The sequence below is a fragment of the Leishmania major genome, chromosome 31, assembly GCF_000002725.2.
Source record: "Leishmania major strain Friedlin complete genome, chromosome 31".
In the NCBI taxonomy this organism is placed as follows: domain Eukaryota; phylum Euglenozoa; class Kinetoplastea; order Trypanosomatida; family Trypanosomatidae; genus Leishmania; species Leishmania major.
Genome location: NC_007272.2, coordinates 821,718 through 848,494, shown reverse-complemented (window position 1 = coordinate 848,494; position 26,777 = coordinate 821,718). Strand labels below are relative to the sequence as shown.

Sequence of the window (26,777 nt, the reverse complement as noted above, 5' to 3'; positions counted from 1 at the left end):
CAGGAATGGAGTTGTCTCTTCACAGAGGAGTGCTGGCCGTCATCACCGAAGCGCTGCGACCCTTGCCCACCCTGCACCTCACACAATCCCCACTCGCCCACCCTCTCGATCTCCCTTCGTAGCAGCGGCTACTCACGACTCGCTGACGCCGACAACGGCCCGCGTGCCCTTCATTTCTCGCCTCGGGCTGCCACGGAGAGCGCTCGTCTCGTCCTGGGATGGCCGCAGCACACATAGCGCACCGACGTGGCTCCCTCGCCTCAGCCACTCACATCCCACAGCATACGCCCGCAACTGCGCGCTACGAAGCCCCTCTTCCGAGCAACTGGCGAGCCGTTGGCGGGGTCTCCACGTACTGTGTCGAGGTGCGTGCGTTGGTAGCTGGCTGCCGGGGGTCGGGTGCTGCCGTGCGCGCCGCAGCCGCTCTGTTTGACCGGCACAGCCCCTCATCTCCTTCTGCGGGTGTCTTCGCGCGCTGTGGCAGCCCCCCTCCCCCTCCCCCTCCCGTGCTCTGCGGCATCGTAATGTGTTGCCTGAGCGTGCAGTGGGGGGCTGCCGCTGTGTCTCCACTGCGCTGCGCTGAGGATCCCTTTGGCAGATGAAAAGGCAAGGAGTGCTGCTGGATACGTGCGAAGATCGGGAGAGGTGGTGGTTGCCTTACGACTCAGCACCGGCAAGAGTACGCCTGCACTCTTGTGCGCGGATCCTTGTGCTTCGAGTTGGAAAGGGCGAGGTGGTAGTCGCCTAACCCACCACCACCGCCGTCACCGGCTTTCTCGGTGTTGTGCCTTCTCATTGCCAAAGGCCGCGCCCGGCCTGTGCTTCACGCGTTACAGCAGTGACGCTGTGCTGTGCAGCGGATGACGAAGCAGCGGTCTCTCTCTCTCTCTGCACAGCACTGCGTACCTGCACCACCCCCGCGAGCTGGAGGCCATCAAGGCACAAGAAGCAGCGGGCAGATCAGTGAGGCACTGAGACTCAGCGATGGCGTTGCGGCTCACACGCACGGAGTCGTCTATCATCCGGTGCAACGCATGCACTCCCAGACGCAGAGCACGCAGGGGACGCGACGGCGCAGCGGTGTATTCTCTCTGTGGCCTCTCATGCTCCCCTTTGTGTTCTACTCGCTGCGGGACCTCGCCGCCCCCGTTGCGCGCGCCCCTGCACCCCTGAGCTCCTGCTACGCGCGGGAACAAAGATGTGCGCTGCTCGGCTTTCCCATCTCGCCTCGGCACCCTCTCGCAGCTCCCCTGCAGCTCGTCCTTTCTCGCCACTGTCACCCTCTATATCACCACCTCATCCACCCTCTGCCCTCCGCGTGTCTCCTGCTATTGCGCGCCACCAGCATCCTCATCCACGCACCCCCACCCCCGGCTCTCTCCCCTCGCTCTCTCTGCCTCCTTTTCGCGTTAGCTTCGACACATCGGGCGGCTCATGTCAAACCGATCAGCCGATAGCTGTCCTCGCACCTGTCGAGGGCAACAGCGCGAGGAGTACCCCGACCACGCCAGCAGCCACACGATGACGGTAGGTGCGGCGCACACGGCCAAGCCGACGGCGACGTCGCGGAGTGCAGAGCAGCGCCCTCAACGCCAGTCGCACTCGCAGCCGCGCCGCACCGGATGTCTTGACGTACTCCAGACCATCCGTGACGGCGTCATCAAAGCAGTGTGCGTGATCGTTCCGCCCGGCGGCATTCTCTCCGGCGCCTTCAACATGGCGAGCTCTTCCATCGGCGCCGGCATCCTTGGCCTACCGGCGGCGACCGACTCAGCAGGCATCATCCTCGCCATGATCCTCCTCGCCGTCATCACGTACTTCTCCGTGTTCTCCATGTACATCCTGGCACTCGCATCGGAGAACACGCGCATCAAGACCTTCGAGGGCTTGGCGCGCTGGCTCTTCCCGGCGAGAAGGTATGCCTTCTCCTACTGGGCCGCGTTCGTCAGATTGTTCTACGGCTTCTCTGGCTGCGTCGCCTACATCATCAGCGTGGGCAACTGCCTTGGTCCCATCTTCACCGGCGCCGCAAAGCAGCACCCCGACAACAGTGCCATCCAGTTCTTCGCCACCACGCAGGGCAATCGCGTGCTCACAGTCATCATTTGGCTCTTCGTGATGCTGCCGCTGGTTATTCCGAAGCACATCGACTCGCTGCGCTACGCCTCCGCCATCGCGGTGACATTCATGGTGTACTTTGTCTTCGTGGTTGTCGCACACAGCTGCCGTAACGGACTGGCGGAAACGTCCAAGCACGTGGAGCTGTCCGGCAACCAGGTGGATGATGACAAGCTGGTGCACAACACTGTCTTTCTTTTTCGCACCGGCAACTCCGTAATCCACTCCGTCGGCATCTTTGTTTTCGCGTACGCGTGCCAAATAAACGCGCAGGAGGTTCTGTGGGATTTGAGACCCGAGATTCGCACGACGAAGAGCTTCACGCTGTCGGCGTTCATTGGGATGATGCTGTGCACCACCCTGTACGTGCTGGTAAGCGTGTTCGGATACTTCGACTTTGGCAGCAAGAACCTGCTCGGCAAGTCGCTGCTGCTCATGTTCAACCCGTTCGAGGAGGCCGACATCATGATCGCCTACGTTGCCGTCATGATCAAGCTGTGCGTTGCCTACGCGCTACTCACCATTGCAGCGCGCAACTCCCTGTACTATCTGATCGGCTTCCAGCACCGCTACCGCAACCGCACCGAGGCGGGCGGCGCGGAGGAGCTCGACTTTGTCGCTGGCGACGCCGACGCCACCGTCCAGCAGACCGCGAATTTGCCCGCGGCGGTGACCAACAGCGACGTTGTCCAGTCCGGCAAGCTCGACGGGGTGGACAACAACCACGGCATGGAGGGGACAACGAAAGGCCGCAATGCCTCCCAAACCGTCGATGAGGACTGCGAAGCAGGTGAGGACGTGGACGAGGAGTGCGTGGACGGGACCGCAGAGGACACGACGTACGTGGACAACATCCCGTTCTGGCAGCACCTGCTGGTCGTGCTTGTGCTCTCCGTCGTGTCGCTGCTGTGTGGCCTATTCATCCCGAACATCAGCACCGTCTTCGGCTTCGCCGGCTCGATCAGCGGCGGCTTCATTGCCTTTATCTTCCCCGCGCTCTTCGTCATGTACTCGGGCAACTTCACGGTGGCGCAGGTGGGATGGTTCACGTACCTGAACACGTACCTGCTGCTGATCTGCGGTGTTGTCGGCATTGTCTTCGGCACCGGCGGCACCATATACGTTACGATCTAGGCGACCGGGGTGTCTGTTGTGGCGCACCGCGCGAGCAGTGGTGTGGGTGTCTGCTTTGGCCACTCTCAACTTCTTTCACAATCTGCAATCGATCTTCGCTGTCGTCACGCTGACCGGAGGCGCATTCAGCGGAAGGCGCTCTGGCGGGCTGCATGCATTGCCGCGTCAGAGGTACGCGAACATCACGCTGCCTCCCCTCTCTTGTTGGCCGGGTGCAGTGGGCCGACGGGCAGGTGGAGGGGTGTCCAGCGCTACGTGTGGCAGAGAGCGGCACGGCACTGCAGGACGAGCATGAAGCCGCATGTAGCGCCGGCACTTCAGCATCCTCCAAACGGACGAGCGCTCAGAGGCAGCTGGGGAAGGGGACAACGGGCGGCGGCCGACTCGCCTTCGGTCTCACTTGTCTTGTCGCTGCACGACGCGTCTGGAAGCATGCGGTGTCGACGGAAAGCGAGTGAGCGCCTATGCCATCGCAGCACCTCTCGGCGTGTGCGCACGCGCGGGTGCACGTCTCTCTTTGCCCCATCCCACCCCCCACCCCACCCCACCCCCTCTTTTCTTTGTTTTGCGTCACTCCTGATAACGCTACGAGCCTCTGCTGGACTTAAATAAGTGCGCGTCTCCGTATGCGCTGACACCAGTGCGTGTATCTCTTTGTTCTCCCTTTCCGCCTTTCTCTGTGCACGTGTGTGTGCGCATCGCGGCCAGTGCGTGTATATGTGCGACTGCATGAGTGAGAGATACAGAGCGTGCTGGCGTATGCGGCGGGCGAGGTGTTCAACCTGATGATGTGAAGCAGGGGGAAGGGATGGTGTACGGTCCGTGGGGTCGCGCTTCTCCTCTCGCGTCCTGCGCTCGTCGTGAACACTCCATCTGCGTTGCGAATGCGCTCTGCCTCGCCGAAGCCCGTTTTGTCTGTCTCCGCGTCGCTACGCAGGCGCGCACGCAATATTGATCAGAATCAACCACAAGCAGCAGCATCACCTTCATGAGCCGTCGCTGTGCCCACCGCCCTTTCTTCCTTGTCCTGCCTCCTCACCACCACATCGTCGAGTGTGTACACATACGCATATACGAGGTGCTTCTTGTCTTCTCCCTCCTTTGCTTCCCTTGACCATTTTGCTTTGATCCGGCTTATCGGCCGCTCCTGTGCCTGCCTGTCTGGCGGGCTGCTGGTGCCTCCGTGGCGACGTCTTTATCTTGCGACGGTCTTTTTCTTATGCTTGTCAGCGTTGTTTCTGTGTTAGCCTGAGCGGGGAACTCCCCAGCCGTCGTGCCGAAGAGAAGTCGTGGAAACCAAGACGAACGGCAGTGGCCCTCAAGAGCCGCATCGATGGGATCCGTAGCGCCTTGTGCTCGCCCTCAACTCCCCCTCTGCCTCTGTCCCCTTGACAGCCGCGAGGCACGCTCTCCCGCCTCCTCTCATCGCATGTGGACCCCACCCACACCTCACACGCCGAAGTACCCTGGCCGCGAGTACTCGCACACACACACATATATATATATATATATATGTATGTAGGGCACACTGTCCACACCTCTCGCACCCCATCAAGAGCGAATGGGGCAGTACACACCTGACGAGTGGTCGCTGTAGCGGTGCTGCTTCGCTGCATACCCCCCGATGCCACGCGTCGCGCTCGGTGTGCGCGTGCCGTGCTCGGGTCTGGCTGGGCGGTCGCACGGTCACGGTCTGCGGACCCGGTGGCGAGGGGGTCTCCCTCGACGAGCGCACCCGCATCTCCGTGCAGATCGCACCCGTGGGCACCCTGGGGGACTTGGCGCAGGCGCCAAGGACGACAGCGCGGATGCAGGCCACGCTGGTGCACCGGGCACATGTAGCGACAGCAGAGCCGGGCTGCGTCTTCTGCGCAGCCACCACCCCCAGGCTACGGCAGGATACGTGCGGTCAGCCGACAACGCAGCCGTCGCGGTGACTCGCAGGCGGCTGCTGGCGCACGCGGGCAGGGCGAAGGGGTGGTGCACACAAAGGGGTGCGTTGGAGGCGAGGCCTGTGACTGCCGCTTCGCGTGCAGAACCACCAAGCGAGCCGTCAGGCGTCCGGAGGGGCTCCGCGGACATTCGCGCGCATGTGCGCACCGCTGTCCCCGGGTGGCCATGCGAGGCCCCCAGCACCGTTTTCGCTCTCCACCTCTCGCGAGGGTTGGAAGGAGGGACGCGTCTGTGTGCGCCTGCCTGCCCGCCTGGCGTCCCCCCTCGAGCACTGCGCTCCTTCCACTTTTCCCTTTCCCCATTCCCTCTATGAAGTCGCCGACAAGACGGTGCCTCTGTTATTCTGTGTCTGTTCCGCTGTGAATTGCGAGCATCGCATCGCTGTTGCGTTCCGCATGGGCTCGTTGCGGTAGTTTGTGTGTTTCGGGCTCCCTGTCCGGCGCTGCCGGCGTGATGAACGCCGTCGTGACGCGCTGAACAGTTGTCGATGGCTTTTTCTCTTGTTTCGCATGTGTCCAGTGCTGCGCAACCCGTGTGGATCTGGTACTGGTTTGGCTTTCATTTTTCCGCTTACCGTTTTCTTCCTCCTCTCCTGCGGTTCATCTGTGTGGTGCGTTCGCATGGAGAGAAGCGCACTGCCCGTCGTCCCCAGGCTTGCTCTGACATGCATCCTCGCGAGGCCACACACGCGCGTGTTGACGAGCCAACGCATCCGTGTACACTAGTTTTGCTTTTCGATTTCTTTGGGTTTGGTGAGAATGTGTCGTTGTCCTTTTCTTGTGGGGATGTGTATGTGTCTGTCGGGGTGTGCGTGATGATGGAGAACCTAGCGGTGCGTCTTTATTCACGTAGCGTCTGCACTGAAAAGGGGAATTGAAAGGAGACAGCCGAGTAGGACTGCGACCCCCTTTGAGCGGGCGGAAAAGGCGAAGCCCATGATTTAGGAGCTGTGATCTACTACCAGAACAGCAGCACGGACCTGAGGAAATCCGGTAGCATGCAAGACGCGGTAGCGAGCGTGAGGTGGAAAGGAAAGGAGCAACAAAAATGTGGTTGGAGGAGCCATGAAAAAGAGGAGCTGCATGCACTGGAGTTGGAAAATTATCCAAACCACTCGCTGCGTCTGACGCCTTTATTATTGTGTTTCCCTTTCTTGTTGGCCTTGAGCCTCTTCTGCGTCATTCCCTGTTACCTTTTTTATGTTTTGCGTCCTCTGTGTTTTCCGCGGGTGGGGGAGCTGTTCTCTCCATCGGCTGCGCTCGGCCTACCCTTTCCTGCCCTCTCTCTCACACAAGCACACGAACTGCGGTCTGCGTCGGCTTGTTTCCCTCTTTTTATTATTTTCTTCCTGATGTCTTTACACTTTGTTTTGATTTTCCCCGTTTTTTTTTCTGTTTCCGTCCTACGTGCATCCGCTCTCGGTTTCGTCGCTTCTTCTATGGTGTCGTGCTCGGTGCCTGGCTCTGTCCTCACTCATTTCCTATCCATCATGACTTTCTCGTCGGCGCCTGCGCAAGTGGCCGGCGGATATGCAATGCGCAACTGTGTGCACGCGCTGGAAACCGCTAGCGGAAACGCATGGTCGAGTGTGGTGCTGATATGCCTGGAGGGAGTTATTGTCTGTTCTGCTATAGTAGATGGTTCTACAGCAATACCCGTATGCATAACACTTCTCTTGTTGGTGCTTTCCCCCTGTCTCTATCATCGCATCTGCGTGATGCACACATCAGCATCTCCCTTCGTCCCTCCTTCTTCCGCCTCCCTTCACTTTTTTTTCAGCTAACGCTCTCTTTCTGGCCTTGTCTGGCCTCGGTGATGTCTCGTGGTGACTCTGCTCGGAGCACCCCACCCCGCTCCCACTCCCTTTCGCTCATATATGTGCGAATCGTGCGCAGCTGGGCGTAGGCGTGTGCGCCACCCTTCTCCCGCCCTCTCTCAGAGAAACGGACTAACTCCACGAGCCGCGTGTGTGTGCACGCGACTCTTTTTTCTGCACTCTCGTCTTCTTTTTCCTGCTCAATAAGCTGATGTTCATGTCGCGATACTGCGATGTGGAAGAGGAGGAAGCTTACCGATGAGAGAAGGACTGCGCATATGCATTTCATGATCAAGTGTCTCTTCGCTCTCGTCTCTCCTGCCTCCGCCACACCGTCATTGCCAGTGCTCATTCCTTCATCATCTCGGCGTCCGTATGTCTCGCTCTGATTCGCTTTACCTCGTTGGCAAGAGCGCTCGCACCTCTTTTCTTTTTTTCCGGCGTTCTTTGTGGTTCCGTGGTGCAGCACTTCTTTTCCTGCACCACTTCCGCTGTCGAGGCCGAGGAGCGCAAGGAAAAGGACTTGGCATCTGCCCACGGTTTCGTTGTTGTTGTTGTTGTTGTTTAGAGGGAGAAGGGACTTGCGCGTGGGGATCGATGTGGCCTGCGGCTCTGCGCCTCATGCCTCTACAGGCGGCACACATACGCACTCACCCTGTACCCGGAATCCCATCGGCGTAAGACACGAGCCCCCCGCTTCTCTCGAGGTCGCAACGAGTTTGCCAACGGAGAGAGAGGAAGCAGCACTATCCCTTTCTTCTCTTCCCCTCAACGGGTGTTACATGTTCACAGAGGAAGAGAGGATCTGTGAGGTAGTCAGAACAGCAGCAAAGACTCCCTTTTTCAGCACTGCAGCGCCGCATGTGATAGCGAAACGATGAGCGTAGCCCACCCCTCTTTTTCTCCTCCATGCGGAATGCCAGAGAATCTCACCACTACTTCTCCCCTTCTTCGCCGTGGTCCTGCCGTCCCGCGTTGAAAGAAGGTCTCCCTCTTTATGCGGACGCACCTCCGCGCCCCTTCCATTCGGTTTCTGACCATGGCCCCCCCCCCTCCCTCTCCCCTCTCCTCTTCCACCTCCGCCCCTTGCGCATCGGTATAATATATGTATATATATGAAAACTCACTGCTCAACGCTGATGTAAGTGTATACATGTACGCATACGCACGCGACATACGTGCAGCTTATAGCCGAGATAAGCATAGGGGATCCACGCACGATTTCCCTGCCCATCTTTACCTCCTCCGCTCCTAACCCGCGCGCACACACGCGCATATAACCTGGTCGTTTCTCAGCTCCGAGTGATAGCCGTCGCCTAATCGCCCACTAGCTCTTGTGCATTACTCCCACCATCCCTCTCTCTCTCCCCCGTTTTACAGTGTGCCTGAGGAAGAGGAAGAGGGTGTGTGTGGAAGAGACAACGCGCTAAGAAACGTATCACGTGCTCGTTTTTGTTCTCTCCTAAGTCTTCTTCCCTCTTGTGTTGGGTGTGTGTGTGTGTGTGTGTGTGTGTGTGTGTGGTCGGCTCAGCCAGCGTACCTCACATCGCTTTTTCTTACCACCGCCCTCTCCCCACCCCCCCCACGCACACACACTTTTTGTTAGCGGACTGTTTTCTCTCCTTTCTCACTATCAAATACATTATACCATTACAATTTCCATTGTCGCGGTGCTGCCTCCTCTTCTATCCCCGTGTATCAGACCGCCCACATGAATACAAGAAACACGTACAATCACTCCTCTACATGCATAGCCGCCCCTGTCGTTATATATAGCTTCTCTGTTGCGCTGTAGCTGTGCTCTTGGCTACCTTTATTCCTTTTTCTGCCTCGCTACAGTCTGTTTGTTTGTTTGTGTTCTTCACACCCGCGCAGCAGCTGCTGCTGAGCATCATGGCGCTTCGTTACTCTACAGAGACCATGCGGGTTCAGGGAATCGGCAGCCCGTACGCATCTCTGGCGGAGCTCTATATACCTGATCCAACCAACGCATCCCGCCGCACCCTGGATACTGCACGCACCACACTGAATTGGTCGGAGCTGCCAAGCGCCTTCCTCAACATCAAGGCTTACCAAGACAAAGTCGGTGTGGGCTGCAGCGGCTGGGGAATAGATGTGAGCTTGCTCTTGGTGCTGTACCCGGCCGTGTACTGGTTCCTGGGTATTATGCTGATCCGCTACCTCTGCCGCGAGCCCTTCGCGCGCTTTGGCATCTACATGGGCGTCGTCACAGAGAAATCCACATGCCACCATCACGGCATCGCTTCCGGCAAGCATGGCGTGGCCTCCCTCTCACCACGCAATCGGAAAAAGATCATGAAGTTTCAGAACCAGATGTGGCTGTCGATGTTCTATTTTGCCTCCTCCTGCTTCGGTTACTACGTCCAGCGTGATCAACCCTGGTTCAAACTGCCGCTCGACGACGAAGCCAGCTTGCACCTTCTACTGCCGCACCCGTACAACCCGCCAGCGGAGCTGATCATGTACTACCACTACGGTCTGGCCTTCTACTTTGCCGAGCTCTGCTCCCTCTTCATCATTGAGCGCCACATGAAACGGTCGGACTTTTTGGAGTACGCAGTGCACCACATCACGACGCTGCTGCTCATTCTCTGCTCCCACATCGGCCTCGAGCACCGCTTTGGCGCTTACGTGCTCTTCATCCACGATGCCTCCGACATCATGCTGTCTGTCAGCAAGTCCATCCACTACATGTGGCAGGAAGAGACTGCGCGTCGGGAGCGCCACAACACCAAGAACGCCGAGGAGGAGAACAGCAAGGCGCACCGGAAGTCATTCCTGCAGCGGTGCATCGTCTCAGAGCTGTGCTTGAACTGCTGCTTTGCCGCCTTCGTTCTGCTCTTCTTCTTTTTTCGACTCTACTGCTTGCCTTTTATGGGCAAGGCAACAATCCGCATGTCCCCCAAGGTGCGTCACGGCAACCTCAACATGTGGATGCTCGTCTTCCTGCTGAACGTGGCGCTGCAGGGGCTGCATGTGTACTGGGCGGTCCTCATCATTGTTTTGTCACTGTCTATTGCGAAGGGGGGAGAGCTAAGGGACATCCGTTCCGAGGATGAGGAGGATTCCGAGTGCCCCTCGTGTATCCACCAGAGGTCGCTCTCGGAATCAAGCGGCGCCGCCGCCGCTGAGGAAGGCAACGGCATGCAACAGCGCAATGTAGCGCGAGAGAGCAAAGTCGCGCCGTCACTGTCTTCATCCCTGACGTCGACTCGCAACCGCTCGCAGCGCCGCGGCTCCTCCAAGCGGAAGGAGTAGTCGAAAGACGAACAACAACGCCCACACATAAAAAAAAAACGCCCAATGGAAGACGAAAAGAAGCTTTCATCTCCGCTGTCGACAGCGAGCGCGTCATCTCCTACGAGCTTCGTACGCTTGTGTGTTCGGATGATGCGGTATTTTGCTATGATTATTTTATTTTGCTTGTTTCATACAGTAGCCGGCTTTAAAGGTTGTGGGGAGAGGGGTGGGGGCCATCCGCCGGTACACACAGAGGCGGACGCGACCTGGAACGGTTCCTTTTCTCTGTCGATCCGTCTTGCCATTGCCACCACGACCATCACCCTTCTTCTGGTCTTCTCCTTGTCGAAACAGCTGTTTAGATCTGCAGACAGGCCGCCAGGGGCACACACACGCACGCAGGCGCATCTGCACATGTACGTGTGTTTCGGATTGCTACTTGCATGGGAGCTAATGAGCGGAGAGTCTGCCTGTAGAGGGGCAGCGCGCCTTTGCTGCCTCTGTCTTGTTATGTGGTGCCCTTGTTGTTGTTTTTTGAGCGCGGGCGAGCGCCAGCGGCGGCGGCCTCGGGTGTGGGCCGAGGGGTGAAGGGTCGAAAGTGTGAGAGCGATAGAGAGAGAGCGAGAGACAGCGGCTCCTCCCACTTTTTCCTTTTTCTTCATGGCGCACACGAATTCGATGCGTATGGCCATACCGCCTGCCAGCCATTCCGCTGTGCCTTCTCAGCTCTGTGTTGCTCGTTCTCTCTCCTGTGTTTGTATGCGTGTTGTTGGTTGGCTGGTTGGCAGGTTTCCTTCGTTGTGTTTTTTTTTCGTCTTTTGCCGTGTGTCTGGTACTATGCCAGCCCGATTAGTGGTGTATACGTGTGCTGGTGAAAGTACTCACACGCGTGGGAGTAGGACGCTAGATACGCTGCGACAGCAATCCATTATGTAGCTACCTGAGCCCCTAGTGATTGTGTTCGGCTCCCTTGTAGGCCTAAATTGGGACTGCTGCAGTTTGCACTCGTGTGCATGCATCCTTCTTATATTCATGTTGCTGTCACTGACTCCCCCATCCCTTAATGCTTGCAGAGATCTCTGAGTAATCATCATCAACTGCGTCTTCGAAGAAGGAAAAGAAGAGAGATCGTGTAGCAATTGGCTACTCGGGGGTTCGAGTCGCATGCAGAAGCACAAAAACATGCTGTCGGGCCGTGAGAGAACCGCTTCTCTTAAAGCCCAGATTGTGTTTTCCTGGGGTCGCTCACGTGGTGTGCATCTACGCGTCGCCAAGAGCAGCGCCATGCCGAGAAGCCTGACCCTAGTTACTATGCTGCAAAGGCATTGTGCCGAAGGCGCCCGCATCAAATTTTGTGCGCCTCTGCATCGTCTTGCTCTCTCTCTCCGGCATTTTTGCCCCCTTTTCCTCCAAACGACTCACGACGTCTGTCATCATTCCGCCGCCCCTCCCCCCCCCCTCCCTCCACGGCTAACCGGCTCTTCTACATGTGCGACCCTTGTTCTCACTGCCTCCTACCCTTCTTATCCGCATATACTGTCCAACGCCTCTCTCCTTCACCACTTTATCGGTGCACCCCTACCAATGCATAACACGTGAGCAGCGCTCACGCAGCGCGTGCCATCTTTCCGCATACTTGCTTTTTTTTCGTGTGTGTGTGTGTGTGTGTGTGCCTTCGTACATTTTCGTTTCAATGGATCTACACTCACCGACATCGTGTGCGTGCGATGCTGTGCTCTCGAGATGTTTTCCCTATGCTTTCTCCGTTTCTCCTCCTGTATCGATGTGCCTCTATCACTTTTTCTCCTCTTTTCATCGGTGATTCCATCGACGCCGCTCTGCCCCACGCTACGCCACTTGCTCCCTTTCTCTCCTTCCCTTTCAGCGTATCTTTCTTCGCCTCACCTACACCGCGCTCCATCGATCATCAACACTCACGCACAATGCACAGACACGCACACGATCTCCGGGGGGGGGGGGGGGGCTCCTCGCATACAGAACGAAAAGCAGGGTTCCAAGAGGAGCAGAAACCCAATCATCCAGAGCACAAGGGCTAGCAAAGCCAGGCCAGACGGTATTATCGTTATCTCTGCTTCCTGCGTTGTGGTTGTCGTCGCCGCCGCAGTCCTGAAGGAACTTCTTGCGCGCTACGGCACCGCCCTCTTCTGCCTTTGCTGCGCTGAGGACAGCGACACGCTTGACGATGGCTCTGAGCGTGCGAGTGCAGGCCAGTAGCAGCAGCACAAACCCTGAGACGCTGACGGCAGCGAATTGGAACGCGACCTACTACATATAGAGAAGCCACCATTATCACGGCGGACAGCGGTGTTAATGGTGATTAAGGCAAGCAGATTGCACGAGGTCAGAGCACAACGGAAGCGTAGGCAAGCCTTGCTTTGCAGGAGCCCGATGCCGTCTCCGTGGCTGAGCCGGGCACCTCCGTTCACACTTACCGTCTGGCGGGCGATGGAGGAGAGGAAGATCCGTCTGTGTCAGTTCCGCTGGCGGGCTCTTGCCTCCAAGCCTCTACGCTTTAAGTGAAAGCACCTGCTGCATCTGCTGCTACAGTGGTGGTCATGATTGTCTCTCTCCAGGGAGGCCCCATGTCCATCGACTTCTCTGTCGAACCACCGCCGCACCTTGCACTCGACAGGAACGCAGCGGTGCCTGAACCCGACATGGCACCTGCCTAACTTGCGGTACACCGCGGCAGGACACGCGTGTGCGAACAGTCGCTGTGGCGAGAGAAAGGGTGCAATTATGGACGCATCGCGGCGCTCTCTCTCATCACCATCGCCACCAACTTCCCCTTCTTGTGTTTCCTTCGTTTCTCTGTCGATGTGGCATGCGTGTCTTCTGGCATTCGTGTATGCCTGATGTGAAAGCACGGTTGCGTAAGCCTGCCGCCATGGTGCCATAGTGGAAGAGCTGCCGGCAACCACTCGGCTTCGTGTTTGTGCATGTGTCTGCCCTCGACGTCCTCTCGTCACCACACAGCCCCATGAGCACCACCACCACCACCTCCCTCTCTCTCTCTCTCTCAGCGACCCTGCTGTCGTGTTTCTTTGTTGTCTCTCCCTTGTCGTGTTTTGCTTCTTCCGTCGCTTCGAACCTCGGCTATACCGCATGTGTATGTAAGTATGTGAGTAGGAGCAGGGGGGAGGGCAGTACTACGTATTCTCTTTTTTTCGTGTGTGTGTGTGTGTGTGTATGCTGTTCGTCGTGGTCCACACGCGCAACCACGTGTGCGCATTAATGTATATCTGTGTACGTGTTTTGTGCGCCTTGCGTGAGTGTGAGACTGCTCTCGTAAGCATGATGCTTCCCGTCCGCCTCTGCAGCACCGAATACGCACCCCCTCAGACATCTGAAACATAAGTAGCTGGAAGTGGTCACTGAAGGTGTGGTGCCGATTTCGCTTGCATGCGTATGTGTTCCGTTCGGGTATTCGAGTGTCCGTCAGCGGGAAAGAGATCTCTTGATGGCAAAATATGCTTCGTCACAGGGGTGAGGTAACGCATGTGCCTCTTTACTTTCTGCTTGCTTGTTTCGCTGTGTCGGTTTCCGCCTTGGCGGTGCAACGTCCGATTTCTGATCAATGCCTCACGACGTATTTCTTTCCTATCTCGTTGCTTGTGTATGACGGGCGCCTGTGACCTGGCACGTGTCCTTACTTGTTCTTCACATATATATATATATATATACATGCTGTGGATGTCCTGTGTCATGCGTGCGCGTGGGCGTGTAGGCGAAGGCAAAGGAGGCGAGCATCATGCAGCGAGCGGATGTGAAGGGATTCAAGCTGCCAACGATACGACCGGCGTGAGGCGGGGCTGCTGTGGTACATCGCAATTCCGACTCGACATGTAAACACATATTCCAAAAGTGTCGCATCGCTTTGCTTTCTTTGCTTTTGCTCGTCTCTTCTTTTTTTGTTCTGTCCGTTGCTGCCGCACCTTCATCAAAACCTTCTCTCTCGATTCCCGTCTCTGTTCGAGGTAACGGCCTGCCCGACCCCACCCATTCTCGACTGCCTGTCGATCGCTTTCTCTCTCACACTCACCCACGGAGCACATACACGTGTTGTCTTTTTCCCATCGTGTCCCTCAATGCTGTCTTCTTTCATTAGTCGCAGTAGTAGTATTTTCTCCCTTTCGCGGCTCCGTTCGGCGTTCCCTTTTGGTCTGACCCCGCCTCTCGTCGTCTCGGCTCTCTCCTTCTCTACACATGCATCATGTATACACATGTATACATGTGTATACATGATGCATGTGTGCCTTTCGGTTTGTCGCGGTGCAGCTTCTCACCTCTCCCTCTCCTCTTGCTCTTACGCCGTTCTTTCTGCCCTTCCCCCCCCCTCCTCCTCCATTCTCCTCTGCACGACCCCCGTGTTGTATTGCTTCTGTAGGTGGTTTCCCTTCTTCGGTGTGCAATGCGTCCTTCCCCTCCTCCCTTGGTGGCCTTTTCCCTCTTATGGGAGGGCCCTCTATCCTCCCTTCTCCGCCACCCCCTATAGACGGACGCACTCGCACGTGCGCGTTCGCGTGATCTGTCTTTTCGTGTCTCGCTCCTGCTATACTCTGGTGTGTTTTGGCTCATTTTTTTTTCATGGTTTTTCAGGCACGAAGGCAAGACAGGAGGGTGTGCGGGCAATCGATGTGAGCGCGAGTCTCCCCTTCCCTTCTCTGCAGCTGCAGAGACCTCATTTTCGTGTTGAATGCCGCTGAGGAACCCCAATGTCGACCTACAGCTGCGGCTCTGCAGGGCGGGCCATGCCCTACCTCCCCCTCCCTCTCTCTTCACTGTCACTGCCATCGCCACTGCGGCGCGAAGAATGAAACCCGAAAGATGCAGTGCACCGTTAGTCACCACATAACCATGTCTCTTCTTTCGTTTCTCCAGCTCTCACCTCTACCCAACGTCCTCTCCGAGGAAGGACACCGCTCCCTTCGCAGCCCTTGCCACCTCCCGCCAGTCCACTTGCGATGCAACGGATCCTCGTTCGGTCGTGTCTGTCCGCATGTCGGTTTCCCTGTGTATCTTTTACTGTCTCTTTGTGTTTGTTTTGGGCCCCTTGGGGGGGATGTTGCCCCGGTTGTGTGCGTGCACGCTGGCATTACGCTGGGCTCCCTCTCGCTTCAGCCTTCTCTCTCTTTGTGTGGACATGGGCAGCTCGTCGAATAAGGCGCGTCACCACTGTGAACGGGGATGGTGCGCAACTATATGTCTTTTCTTCATGTGAGCATGCGGTGAGTGTACGTGACGCTGGTCGTACGGTGTGGCCTCAACCCCCTTCCGTGCCTTGAGACAGCGAGGGGGGGGAGGGGAGGCAGCAGCAGGGAAGCGGTACAAAACAAAAAAACGAAGGCGAGGCGTTGATGTAACGTCCTCTTTGCATCGATTTAGATGTGCGTTTCTCTGTCGTTCGCGGACTGTGCGCTTCGTCCGCCCCCACACAACCCACACCCCACCGGCTAACCTTTTCTCTCGGTCAGCCTTGGCGTCCCCCCTCACCACCACCGCCACTCTCCCGGCAACACCGTTTCCTTCACGGGCGCTTCTGCTGTGCTACGTGTACTTCGCTTCATGCTCCCTAAACTCCATCGTATTCCCTCTTCATATGTACCTGTAATCGGTTTCACCTCCCTAGGGACGGAGGGGGACACACCCCTCTCAGTGCGTGGCATCTCAGGGTCCAGCGCACCCCCATTCTGTGTGTTTGTGTGTGGGGGAGGAGCCGAGCTGCGCCCTATCCCCTGCCAATGCTGCACCGCTTCTGGCCGTAACAGGGTCAGACGCCTACCCCCGCAGGGGGGTCGGCGCAACGCACGCCTCTACCGATGCCGGCGGCGAGGCCGCGGATGGCGTTGCGTGGGAGGGATCTTCGACAGCGAGTACGCTTGTACGACTCGTGTGATGGGCAGGGTGTCAGTGTGACGTCAGCGTACCTCAGCCGCCCCTCGCCGCCCACTGGTGGGGAGCCTGGGCCACCGGGGGGCATGCACCAGGGGTGGCGACGGGCATAATAGAAGCGGCTGGGAGGCGGGTGAGTGGGCAGAGTTTGGGGTCAGAGGCCGTGCTATCAGGTGACCGAGTCGGCGCACTGCTGTCCCGCGTGTGTCTATGGCAGCTTCGCACCAGACGATGGGGGCCTGTGACAGGGCCAGGTGGAGTAGTGTATGGCTGTTGCGCTGCGACGGAGAAGTGGGCACGGTGAACAAAGAACAAGTTTTTCAGGTCTGTTTCTATCATCTTTGATGCAGAGTCTGCGCTCCGCGTGCGCATGCTCAACGTTGCGCGCTCGCACACGTCAGTCGGTGTCTGGTAGATGCCTTATCCTGCTCGATCTCTCCTCCTCTTCCCCTGTCCCCCTGCACAAGCACGCATACACATGTATGTGTACGTGTATGTGTGTGTGTGTGGGTGGGTGGGTGGGTGTGGGTGGGTGGAAGGGGGGATGTTGTAGGGACGTATCGTATCCCTTTTCGCCTTTTCCCCACCCCGTCTCACCCCCACTTTTGTATTCGTTTCGCTGTTCTGCCGACAACGCAAGTCGCCGGCGTCATTGCCCAACGGCAGGAAAAGTCAGGCTCGTGGGAATGGGGGGGGGGGGGGGGGCAGCGGAAGAGCAAGTGAAACGGTGATGGCGGAAAGACGCGGTGTCGGAGGATGGCGCCCCCTCGCGCTGGCTTTTTCCTCCTGCGCGCGCGCCTTTACTCTGCCTTTGGTTTCCGCAACCTCCCTCAGTGCACAGCACCAGCGCCGTTGCACAACAGAAATGGAGCGGCGACCCACCCACCACCCTACGGTGGCGCAAACAGTGGAAAGGCAGCTTTCACGCTACTCGCCTGGAGAATCGATGGCGATCTTGGTGTCGCTGGACCATGTTGTACAGCCTTGGCTCGCTCGAATTCTCTCATGTGCCTGCCATGCACAGCTGCGCGTCAGACACGCTAGAGTTGCGGCTAGCGTGAAGCCCAGAGAGCAACTGCATTACCACTGCGTTCACCTTTCTCCCTCGCCGTGCGCGCCTCCTTTATTGTCTCTCTATCTATGCCACTCCTCTCCTCCTCTCTTCTCCTTGCTCACTCACCCACTCCCATCGGCCGCAACAACCCACAGGCGACAGACACGCCCCGCCCCCGCCCCCTTACGCACCCCTCATCTCCTTTCCGCTCTTCCCCCTCTACCGGCCCAAACATACTCGAACCGTAGTCTTTCTTGAGCAGGACGATCTCGTCTCTTTTCTTTTCTGTTCCCCTCTGTCCCTGTGTGGTCTGCCCCAGGCTGCGATTATTTCTCACTCTCTTGTCTTGCGCAGGAAGGGGGGTCTCTCCGCACCCACTGCACATGCCGGAGAACTTGCCACGCCCCCTGTAATGCGTGTCCCCACCCCCCTCGCGCTGGCCTACCCACCAGCCCCTAGCAGCGCGCTCATCGGCTTCTATGAGTCCCTGCTGGCGACGCACGCTGCTTTGCCTCTCGCTCTCTCTCCCCCCCCCACCTCTTTTCGTTGCTGGCGCACACTCCCTCCTCTCACCCGTCTCCCTGCCCCCGCCTAACTTGACTTCTCCCATCAGCTGTCCTCTCCAACACGACCACTCCGAGGACGGTCAGGTAGGTGGCTGCCGTTTTCACCCTCTGCCGCCTTTCGTCTCCACACGCCGTATGCAGAACCCCGTGCCCCTCCCTACCTCCGTGAGCCCCCCCCCTGCCTTTGTACACTAGCGCTGTCTGTCGTCGAGGGGTCGGAACACGTCAGCTCAGCCTCGCACTTCTCACTTGCTACGCACCCCACTCCCATCTATGTCACTGTTCTCCTCGACTCCGACACCGGAAGACACCACTCCCCCACCATCTAATGCTACGCTTCTCACAAGCACCGCGCAACTGCAGCCCCATCTATGCTACTATTACCACCAGCACTATTCGCACGCGCCTCACATCCTGCCACTAAGAAATCCTGGATTGTTGGAGCAACGGGATGTCGGTGACGACTCCCTCCAGTTACCGCGAGAGGCGGCAGCGCCGGGGCCGTCTGTCGCGTCACCAATCGCCCCCTCCTCACCGCAGCGGATCCTCCGCGTACATCAGCCGCTCGTGTACGCGCCCTGGGGCATGATGCCGCAGTTCATGCCGCAGCCCGCCGACGGCACACCTACCCACCAGCCCCACGCCACCCCCGGCGCACCGGTCAGCCCCACGACAGCCACGGTTATCGCACAGGGCGCGCCCGCCATCTCCCTCGATCTTCCGGTCCCGCGGAGCCCCGACAAGCAGGTGCGCACCTACTGCGCGCTCGCCTTATTTGTGCTCATGGCGGCCATGGGGCTGCTGCTCAGCTCCTTCTTCACGCCGATCTGCACAGCGTGCTTGAACTTCACGCGAAGCGTCACGGATGTACAAGACCCGGCAGTCTACAAGCGCAGCATCGAAGGCAGCCTCGGTATGCAGATCAGCGCGTATGCGGCGTTTTCTCCCTGCACCGTGTTCAAGAGGCACGCGTGCGACACGATCACCGCGGACCAGGTGTCTGGGTGGATGCGGTCCATCACCAACGGCATGCAGGCGCCGTTCCCTGATCTGTTCTCGTACAGCGGTATTGACCGGGCACGCGTGAGCTCCTGCTCGTACATTTGTCTACCAGCAGCAACAGCACACCCGGTGCCTCAGCTGCAGAACACCGCGGCCCCCGTGGTAATTGACTGGCGCGCCTTCCGCAGCGACTGTGGCCCAACCCCTCCTGCTTTGCCTCTCCACGCACACCACGGCTGGAGAAGCGGAGGCAGTGGCCTGGGCAACGTCTTGACAGGTCTGCGCGCTCATGAAAGAGAGCCACACTCCCATCCCCCTCTTGCTGCTCCTGGGCAGGGCGATGCTCCCGGCCACAACGCTCCTACGCACGCACCCCCCGCTGCTGGCACGCCGCAAGGCGGCAATGTGAGCCACGTTCGCATCGTCCTCCACAGCTCTCTCCCCCAGGGGGCAAAAGCCGCCTTCACCCTCACATGCGACAGCGACACCGACACGGTTCCTATGCTGAACCTCACAACCATCTACAATGCCGACGTCTCCGCATACCTTCCCGACGACACGGACGCAAGCAGCTCGAAAATGGTGTCCGCCGCAGACCTTATCACAAGGGCGGACCCTAAAAATGTGGTGCGCGAGTACCAACCCGTCATGCGCACCTGTGCCGAGTACCTCGCGGCGTGCGCGACTATCGAGACTGGGTACTACATTGTGATCGCCCCTGCCAGCCCACTGCACAGGTGCGGGCAAGAACCCGTCAGTCGACCCAGCAGCCCTTCCCAAAGCTCGGCGACGGCTGCGAAAGTGCTCATATGCGACATCACTGTCTACGAGCCGACCGCATACGCAGCAGGTGCTATGCGCTTCACCGCGACGGCACAGCTAGCCATGAACATGGTTGTTTACCCGTCCAATGTTCGCTTCCCCAGCAGCGCAGCAGGGGCGCCGGTGTGCCTCACGCCATCTGCGATTCTTCTCGTGTTCGCCGAGGCCTTCATGCTGCTTACCATCGTCCTCATAGCGGTCGCGGTAGGCATGGCCCCTGCGCAGCGCGCCAAGCTCCGCCAGCTCCGCGCCGCGCTAGATGTGGACGCTTCCGTGGCGATGGAAATCTTGTACCGCGCTCAGGGGGCCGTGGCGGCGGCCATGCCGCTGACAGCGGCACCAGCACCCGCAGCGCCCCGCACACCTCACGAACCTGGCGCCGAAGCTGGCCACGCCACCAACGAGCCCGCCGCCGCCACAGCGGACGACGCATCCCCGATGTCGTTCACCTCCCCGTCCACGGCGCCACCACAGCCGCACACGCAGACGCCGCAGCAGCAGCCATCGGTGGCGCACACGCCCCAGTCAGCGTTGTCGGGCACCGCCGCCGCTATGCTGCTTGTGCCGCCATACCACCAGCTCGGGGGGCCGACGGTGCCTGGGACGAGCGGCAGCGGCAGCGTGGGTGTACCCGGCATTATGGCGGGCCGCCACCCGTCGCCGTACAGCGAGGGGTACTACCTCCAGCCGGAGCACGGCCCGAGAAATGCAGCAGCACCCCGCCGCGACGCAGCCGACGGCGTGGTCCCACCTGCCGGCGCGGCACACACGTTGCTGGCCGCAGCGGCGGCACCGCAAGGTGAGAGGGACCGCAGCACTACCACGCGTGGCGCGTCGTACACGGCGTCTCCCGGCACGAGTCTGGTCGCGCAGGAGAAGAGCGTGGTGTGCAGCAGCAGCGGCGTGCGAGATGTGTCCGTGCGGAATGTTACTCTGCACCGCATCGGCCGACGTTGGCAGCGGCAGCGTGGCACAGCCGGCGTCGTGCACCCAGATGCCGGCGTTGGCAGCGATGAGGATCGGGACGCCGACGGCGGCGAACGCGCGGCCCGAGAGGATGCCTACCAGCGCAGCGCCCCGCCGCAGCCGCCTGCGATCAGCGGCGGTGCTGGCAGCGGCATTGGCTGTGCAATGGCGCCAATGTGGGCGCCGGCGGCACCCGGCGCTTTGCCCGCCAGAGGCCACCAACCGGACCCGCTCGCGGACGAGGCGCACGCCGCTGATGCGGTGTCGCCGCCGGCGCTGATGTCGGTAGAGCACCCGGAGCCGCTGATGCCGGTGTCGGTGGCGACGGGCTGGATGTTCGCGCGGAGCCGACACATCGCGAGCCAGAGCATGCTGGAGGAGAGCTCTTCCTCGGCGCGCACCGCGGAGGAGCGGAATGCGACGGGTGCGTCGACGCCCGGCAACTGGCCTGGCAGCGACACGGAAAGCGGGCTGGGAAGCGACGACAGACTGCCTTTAGCCAGCTACGTGCTGCCGGAGAACTCGCCCGGCGAGCGCACCATCCAGCTGTTTCTGCTGCGCGCTCGAAAGTCCTACACGCGTCTGCGCCGCAAGCAGGTGCGCGTTCTGACCAAGCTGTTGCTTTATGTGAAGGCAGCGGCTTTCACGGCGCTGGTGTTTACGCTGGTGTGCACTGGGTTGCAGTTGTCTGGTGTATCAGCGAGAGGCAGGGAGGGTCTACAGTTTCGCGGTGGTGACACTCTGTCGGACGACTATGTGCTGAATGCTAGTCATGTGGCACTCATGTCACTCTCCCTTGCGTGCGTCGTTGTGGCCGTGGTGCTAGATTTTGCTGTTGAGCGAAAACGGCTGTGGTAGAAGATAAGCCGGCATGTTCAGGTCGCTCTTGTCCTGTAGCCCGTGTTTCGCTCGCTCGCTCTCTGGTTTGGCACACAGTTGATTTTTTTCTATGGTGGTCCCTGTGTGTGTGTGTGTGTGTGTGTGTGTGTGTGTCTGTGTGTGTGGCAAGCAACTGTAGCTGTCTCACTCTCTCCTACTCTTCGTTCGACTCCCCCTCCCCCTCCTCCCCTTTTTATTTTGTACTCCCGCCGCCTTTCTTTGTGACGCGCATTTCCATGAGCGATGGCGAACATAAAAACGCACCGGTGTAGACGCACACGTACGAGAGCAGATGCTGATGTGCAGGCGCCTGTTTTATGCGTGTATACAGCAGGTGACGGCACCTGGAGATTGGCTCTTTTCTCGTTTGGGGGTGCGTGCGTGTGTATGTGTGCTTTCCCCGATCTCTTCGGCGACAAATATATATATATATATATATGTCTGTGCATGCTCCCTCGTCTGCGTGTTTCCTCTCGTTTTGCAGTCTTCGCCTTCATGCGTGTAAATGGGCGCCTGTCCCTGGGCACGCGTGGCAGAGGGAGAGAAAGAGAGAGCGAGCAGGCGAACGAGTCTGAGAGCTGTGCTCTCTCTCTCTCTCTTGGAGATTTCCATCTTCCACCCATCCATTCGATGGTGTCCAATGTACTCCCCCCTCCCCCTCGCCCCCTCCCAGGTGCACACACGCACAGGGTTTTCCACCGGTGTCTCCATGTTTATTTCTTATTTTTTCCAGCGTTAGGGCACCTGTGGTGTGCGTCTGCACCCACAGCTGCTTGCATTTGTGTGCGCATTGCGTGTGTTTCTTTTCTTGGATGCTTCCACGCTTGGGCTGCCTATTTTTTGTTTTTTTGCGAGTATTTTTTGTTTTTCATGTTAGCATTTTCGTTTCCATGTATGTGTATGTCATCTCTTTCATCGTTGGTGTTTTTTGTTGTTGTTCGCTCCTCGTCTCTTATTCTCCCTCTCGTACGTGTATATGTATGCATGGGTGTGTATATATATATATATGTATATATGTGTGTGTGTGTGCTGTTCACACACGAGTGACACACAAGCACCACCGTCACCTTAGCCGAAGCCTCTCTTGCCAATCTCTACCATTGCGTTGTCCTCCATCTTTTCTGTGTGGATGTTGGCATACGCGCACTTGTATATGCATATATATATATACAGATATGGCTTCTTCCTTCCTCGCACTAGTGCATTCTGTAACGCTAAACTCACCCTCATTCTCTCTTCATTAGCGTTCTTTTTTGTAGTTGTTTTTCGTTTGTGCCGGTGTCCTCTGTGTTGGGTGCGTGTGCATGTCTGTCTGTCGATGCCTGTCCATGTCTGGGTGCGTGTGTCTGTGTGTCTCTGTGTATGTGTGTGCCTGTGATACCGTAGCTTGGCCTATTTCTCTTTTACTTCGTTTCTTCTCCGGTGTTTTACGCGCCGTTTTTGCCTACATTTCCCCATAAAACGTGCGAGAACCTTTTCTCGACGTGCTCATCTCCTTCAGGTACATCTAAAGTCGTCGACCCTTATGCAAACACTTAGAGACGCTTGTGGGGGAGGGAGAGATCGGTGTGAAAGCGCGCCACGCAGAGACTGGCAAGTGGTCTTGGCCTCACCCCACGCACTACAGCCCCCCTCCCGCTCTCCTCCTCTCGAAGCCCCCCTCCCCTCATCACATCACCGCCACGAACGATGATTTCTTCCGTTGCTACTGTCTCTCCTTACAGCTTCTCTTCTAAGCCATGACTACACGTCTCTTGTCAGGAATACATAAACGGCAGACGCGAGTGATAAAACCACGCGCACACGCACGCGCTCGCAGACGCGTGCGTGCGTGCGTGCATCCATGCGTCCGTGTATCCATCCATCCTTCTCTTTTGCAGTCGGCCGCGTCTTGCCGTTTTGTGCCTTCTCTGCTACTGCTGCAAACACTTTCCTGTGCTTTCCTTCTCTTGCCTCTTGTGTCTTGCGCCCACTCACTCACGCGCTCCCGCTGTGTCCATTTCACGTGTCGAATGTCTTCAGGACACAGCAGCACACATAGACACGCATGAATTGTGGCACACCTCTCTACTCTTCGCCTCTCGTCCCCACCCACGCGCCCAGCTCGCCGACCCTACCTTCTCTTTTCCGCCCACTCTCTCGCTCTCACAAATGGCGGGCGCCGTCCCCTCCACCGGGGCGTCCGAGGTCGTTACGTGCCCGAGCACGCTGACATCCCCGGTAAAGATCGATCAGGAGTGGCCGACCACTACGTCATCTGCCACGCACACTACCCCCGCCCCGCAGGCGCCGATGGCGACGTTGTGCACTCTTGCAAAATCATCAGCGGCCACGACACCGGTGACGGGTAGCACCCGCGCTGTCTCTCAGCCCTCCCCTGTCTTCACTATGTCAGCTATCCACCGCTTCTTGTGCCGCAGCAGCATCATGGTCCCGTTCATGGCAGAGCGTGCAGCCAAGGAGGTGGTTGTGCTTCCGCCGCCGATACATCGCTTCTACCGCCAGGCGGACGAGGCTCGGCGCTCGCTGGTTCGGCGAGCAGACTTCCTCGCCAGCTGCAGCGACAATGAGCTGGCAGCGACGAATGCGGATGGCTCTGTGAGCGCCGACCGTAAAGCGAGTACCAAGGTCGACCCTCCACGCGGCGACGTGTTCAACTTTACCTGGACCACAAAAGAGGTGAATGCAATGCGCATGCAGCAGCGTGAGTACCTGCGCAAGCAGCGCGGCAGCCCTCACGCACCGGTTCTGGTGAGGATGAATGAGCTGGTGTCTAATATTCTGAACGATAGCGATTGGGAACAGATGGAAAAGGCGAGTCCCACCGTTGCAACTGTCGCCGCGCCGGCTGTGCGAGCCGATGTAGCGAACATCGTGGCTGGCCTCTGCACGCGCGCCATCCCCCAAGCTGAGTACATCCGCAGTGTCTTCCAGTACCGCATGAGCGTCCTGCAGAAGCGCATCAACGCGGTTCCGACCGGAGTGGTAGTCCCCTCTGTCGTGCAGGCTACCATGACGCTAGACGAGCTGTCGGAGAGCCACAGCGGCGAGAGTATCCCGAAGTACAAGAAGGGAAAGGCCACCTCCAAAAAGGTGTTGTCGCCCACTACGGCGCCAACTGTCACCTTCCCGCATCCCGGGGTGCCTTTCACATACCAAGATCTTGCGCAAGACCCCCTACTGCTGACGGCTGAGCAGCGCGCCGACCGCCGCGCGGCGCTGCTTCACCGGCGCACGCTGTCTGAAGAGGTCTATGGCCAGCCTGTCCCGTACATATGAGTGCACTCACAGGCACAGACACTCATACGCATGCTCCCTACAAAGGACAGAGCGAGTGCCCACGCCCGTGTTCGTCCTTGCGCGTTTTCACAACTCGTGGTGTCTATGTATCGAGTGCATCCCTTGATGTATTTTGTTGCTGTTTTGTTTTTTGTGTGTCGCAAGAAGGAGGTGGAGGGACGAATCGGAAAGGAACGTGTCTTCCTGTAAACGCGCCCTTCCCCTATCTTATCTCGCTCTCCCTCCCTCCCTCCCTCTTTCTCTCGTTGTGTTCTCCCAGTCCTATTCGACTGTGATCGTCTGATGCCTTGATCGGTCCTCGCCTCTGATCCTGTCCCATCGCCACCTCTGATTTCTGCCTTGCCTTCCATGCTCCCTCTCTGTGCTCGTAATCTTCTGCTGTGCTTTACTTGCTTTTTCATGTCGGCTTTTTGTTTTTGGTTTCTCTGTTTCCGTTTTCTGGTGTGCACCCCCCCCCCTCCTCCACCCTCACCTACATCTGTACATCTATGTATACTATCGTGAAGGCGCTCCTTGGACGGGGAGTGCTGCGCACTCACGCTTCGCCCTCCTCTCCTCCGTCCCACGCCAGCGAGTGAGTGCACCGGTCCATGCGGAGGGCGAACCACTCAGCTCTTCTTTGTGTGCATCGCATGCACACTTTTCTCGGTGCACAGCGGTGCGACGATGTCGGGGGGACGCGCTGGGGCCTCTCTTTTCGTTGACCAGCGGAGGCGCGTTCTTTGCTCTGCCTGTGAGTGTTCCTTCTCGTTTCCGTTGCGGCTGCGAATGGGCCGCCGTGACCTTGTGGCCCCTTCTCTCTCTCGTTCTTTCCACTGGCCGTGTCTACAGAGTAAGCCGCACCCACACGACCCCCTTCATGTCCCCATCCGGAGCAACCGGAAGCTGGAAGGGCAGGCGGCCCCGCACTCTCGCCCGTACACAAACACAGGCATATGCGCGCATCTATACTGTGCTGTAGGAAAGGCGCGCTCTATTCCTGTTGGCATGGCCTCGGCGTGCCCGGCCCGACCGCACGCCTGCCCAATGTTGGGTCGATGGAGGCAAATGTGCTGCCTCGCTCAATGGCCTCGGTGTAACTCTCTCACTTTCTCACGCTGGTGAAGAAGCGGAGGTTCTCGCACACACACACACACAAAGAGCGGCGGACGAGACGGATGCAAAGTAATGGCATATGAGGATATCGTACGAAGGTGCGCACACATACGCAAGCTCACATGCGTCGCTCACCCCTCCCCACGCACCCTCCGTCACTAATGACTAAATTTGTGACTCTTATGCTTTTCTCGCTTCTGTCTTTGAGCAGATGCCGGGCTCTTCTCTGTCATGGCTCAAGTGGAGTTTTCTGTTCTGTTCTCACGGTCTTCTCAGCGCTGGTGGGCGCAGAGAAGAGGAATGCTGGGTGTCCACAAAATGGAGAGCTTCACACGAAACCTGGGCGACACACATGCACGCTCGCGCCCGTGCTGTGGACTAGAAGGGATCGTGAGAACAAGCCGAGAAAGACATGCTCACACATAAGGATACTGTTTTTTTTTCGTTTTTCGTTGTTGCCGTTACTGTTTGCAGTGTCGTTTGGGACAGCTAGCACGCGTGCGTATGCATACGCCCCGCAGGCCCATTCTCACTCTCCATCTCCCTGTCTGTCTCGATATATAGCCCTCACATACTCAGGAATGATGGGGGCCCTCAGGCCTCTTCCACTTATTGTAGTGGCGTCTGCCACGGCCCATCCTCTCTCTCTCTCTGTCTTTGTGTGTGTGGAGGGGGAGTTGTTTCTATGCTATGTATGCTCGTCTGCCTTATAGCTTGCATCTCATTCCTCATGTACAGCCCCTCCCTCCCTCCCCCCTCCCTTCCGTGATCATCAGAGGGCTCTACGTGCATGTGCAGTAATAATACAGCACACACACACATATATGTATATATATATATATATATATGTGTACATATAGGGAAAAGCATGGGTGGTGGTGGGCGGAAGAATCGAAAA

General features: G+C 58.3%; 4 protein-coding genes across 4 annotated transcripts; all 4 read left to right on the top strand.

Annotated features, from left to right (window-relative positions):
• Positions 1-1,434: 1,434 nt before the first annotated feature.
• On the top strand, positions 1,435-3,252 carry AAT8.1 (amino acid permease; the record flags this gene model as incomplete). The annotated part of the gene is made up of 1 exon (XM_001685113.1): positions 1,435-3,252. One exon carries the CDS (start codon positions 1,435-1,437, stop codon positions 3,250-3,252), a length of 1,818 nt encoding a protein of 605 aa, XP_001685165.1.
• Positions 3,253-8,914: 5,662 nt separating this feature from the next.
• LMJF_31_1780 (putative dihydroceramide synthase) lies at positions 8,915-10,300 on the top strand (the record flags this gene model as incomplete). The annotated part of the gene is made up of 1 exon (XM_001685112.1): positions 8,915-10,300. One exon carries the CDS (start codon positions 8,915-8,917, stop codon positions 10,298-10,300), a length of 1,386 nt encoding a protein of 461 aa, XP_001685164.1.
• A 7,788-nt stretch (positions 10,301-18,088) lies between these two features.
• On the top strand, positions 18,089-21,463 carry LMJF_31_1770 (hypothetical protein; the record flags this gene model as incomplete). The annotated part of the gene is made up of 1 exon (XM_001685111.1): positions 18,089-21,463. The coding sequence occupies one exon, from the start codon at positions 18,089-18,091 to the stop codon at positions 21,461-21,463; it is 3,375 nt and encodes a 1,124-aa protein (XP_001685163.1).
• A 2,172-nt stretch (positions 21,464-23,635) lies between these two features.
• Positions 23,636-24,763, top strand: LMJF_31_1760 (hypothetical protein; the record flags this gene model as incomplete). The annotated part of the gene is made up of 1 exon (XM_001685110.1): positions 23,636-24,763. One exon carries the CDS (start codon positions 23,636-23,638, stop codon positions 24,761-24,763), a length of 1,128 nt encoding a protein of 375 aa, XP_001685162.1.
• Positions 24,764-26,777: the final 2,014 nt, after the last annotated feature.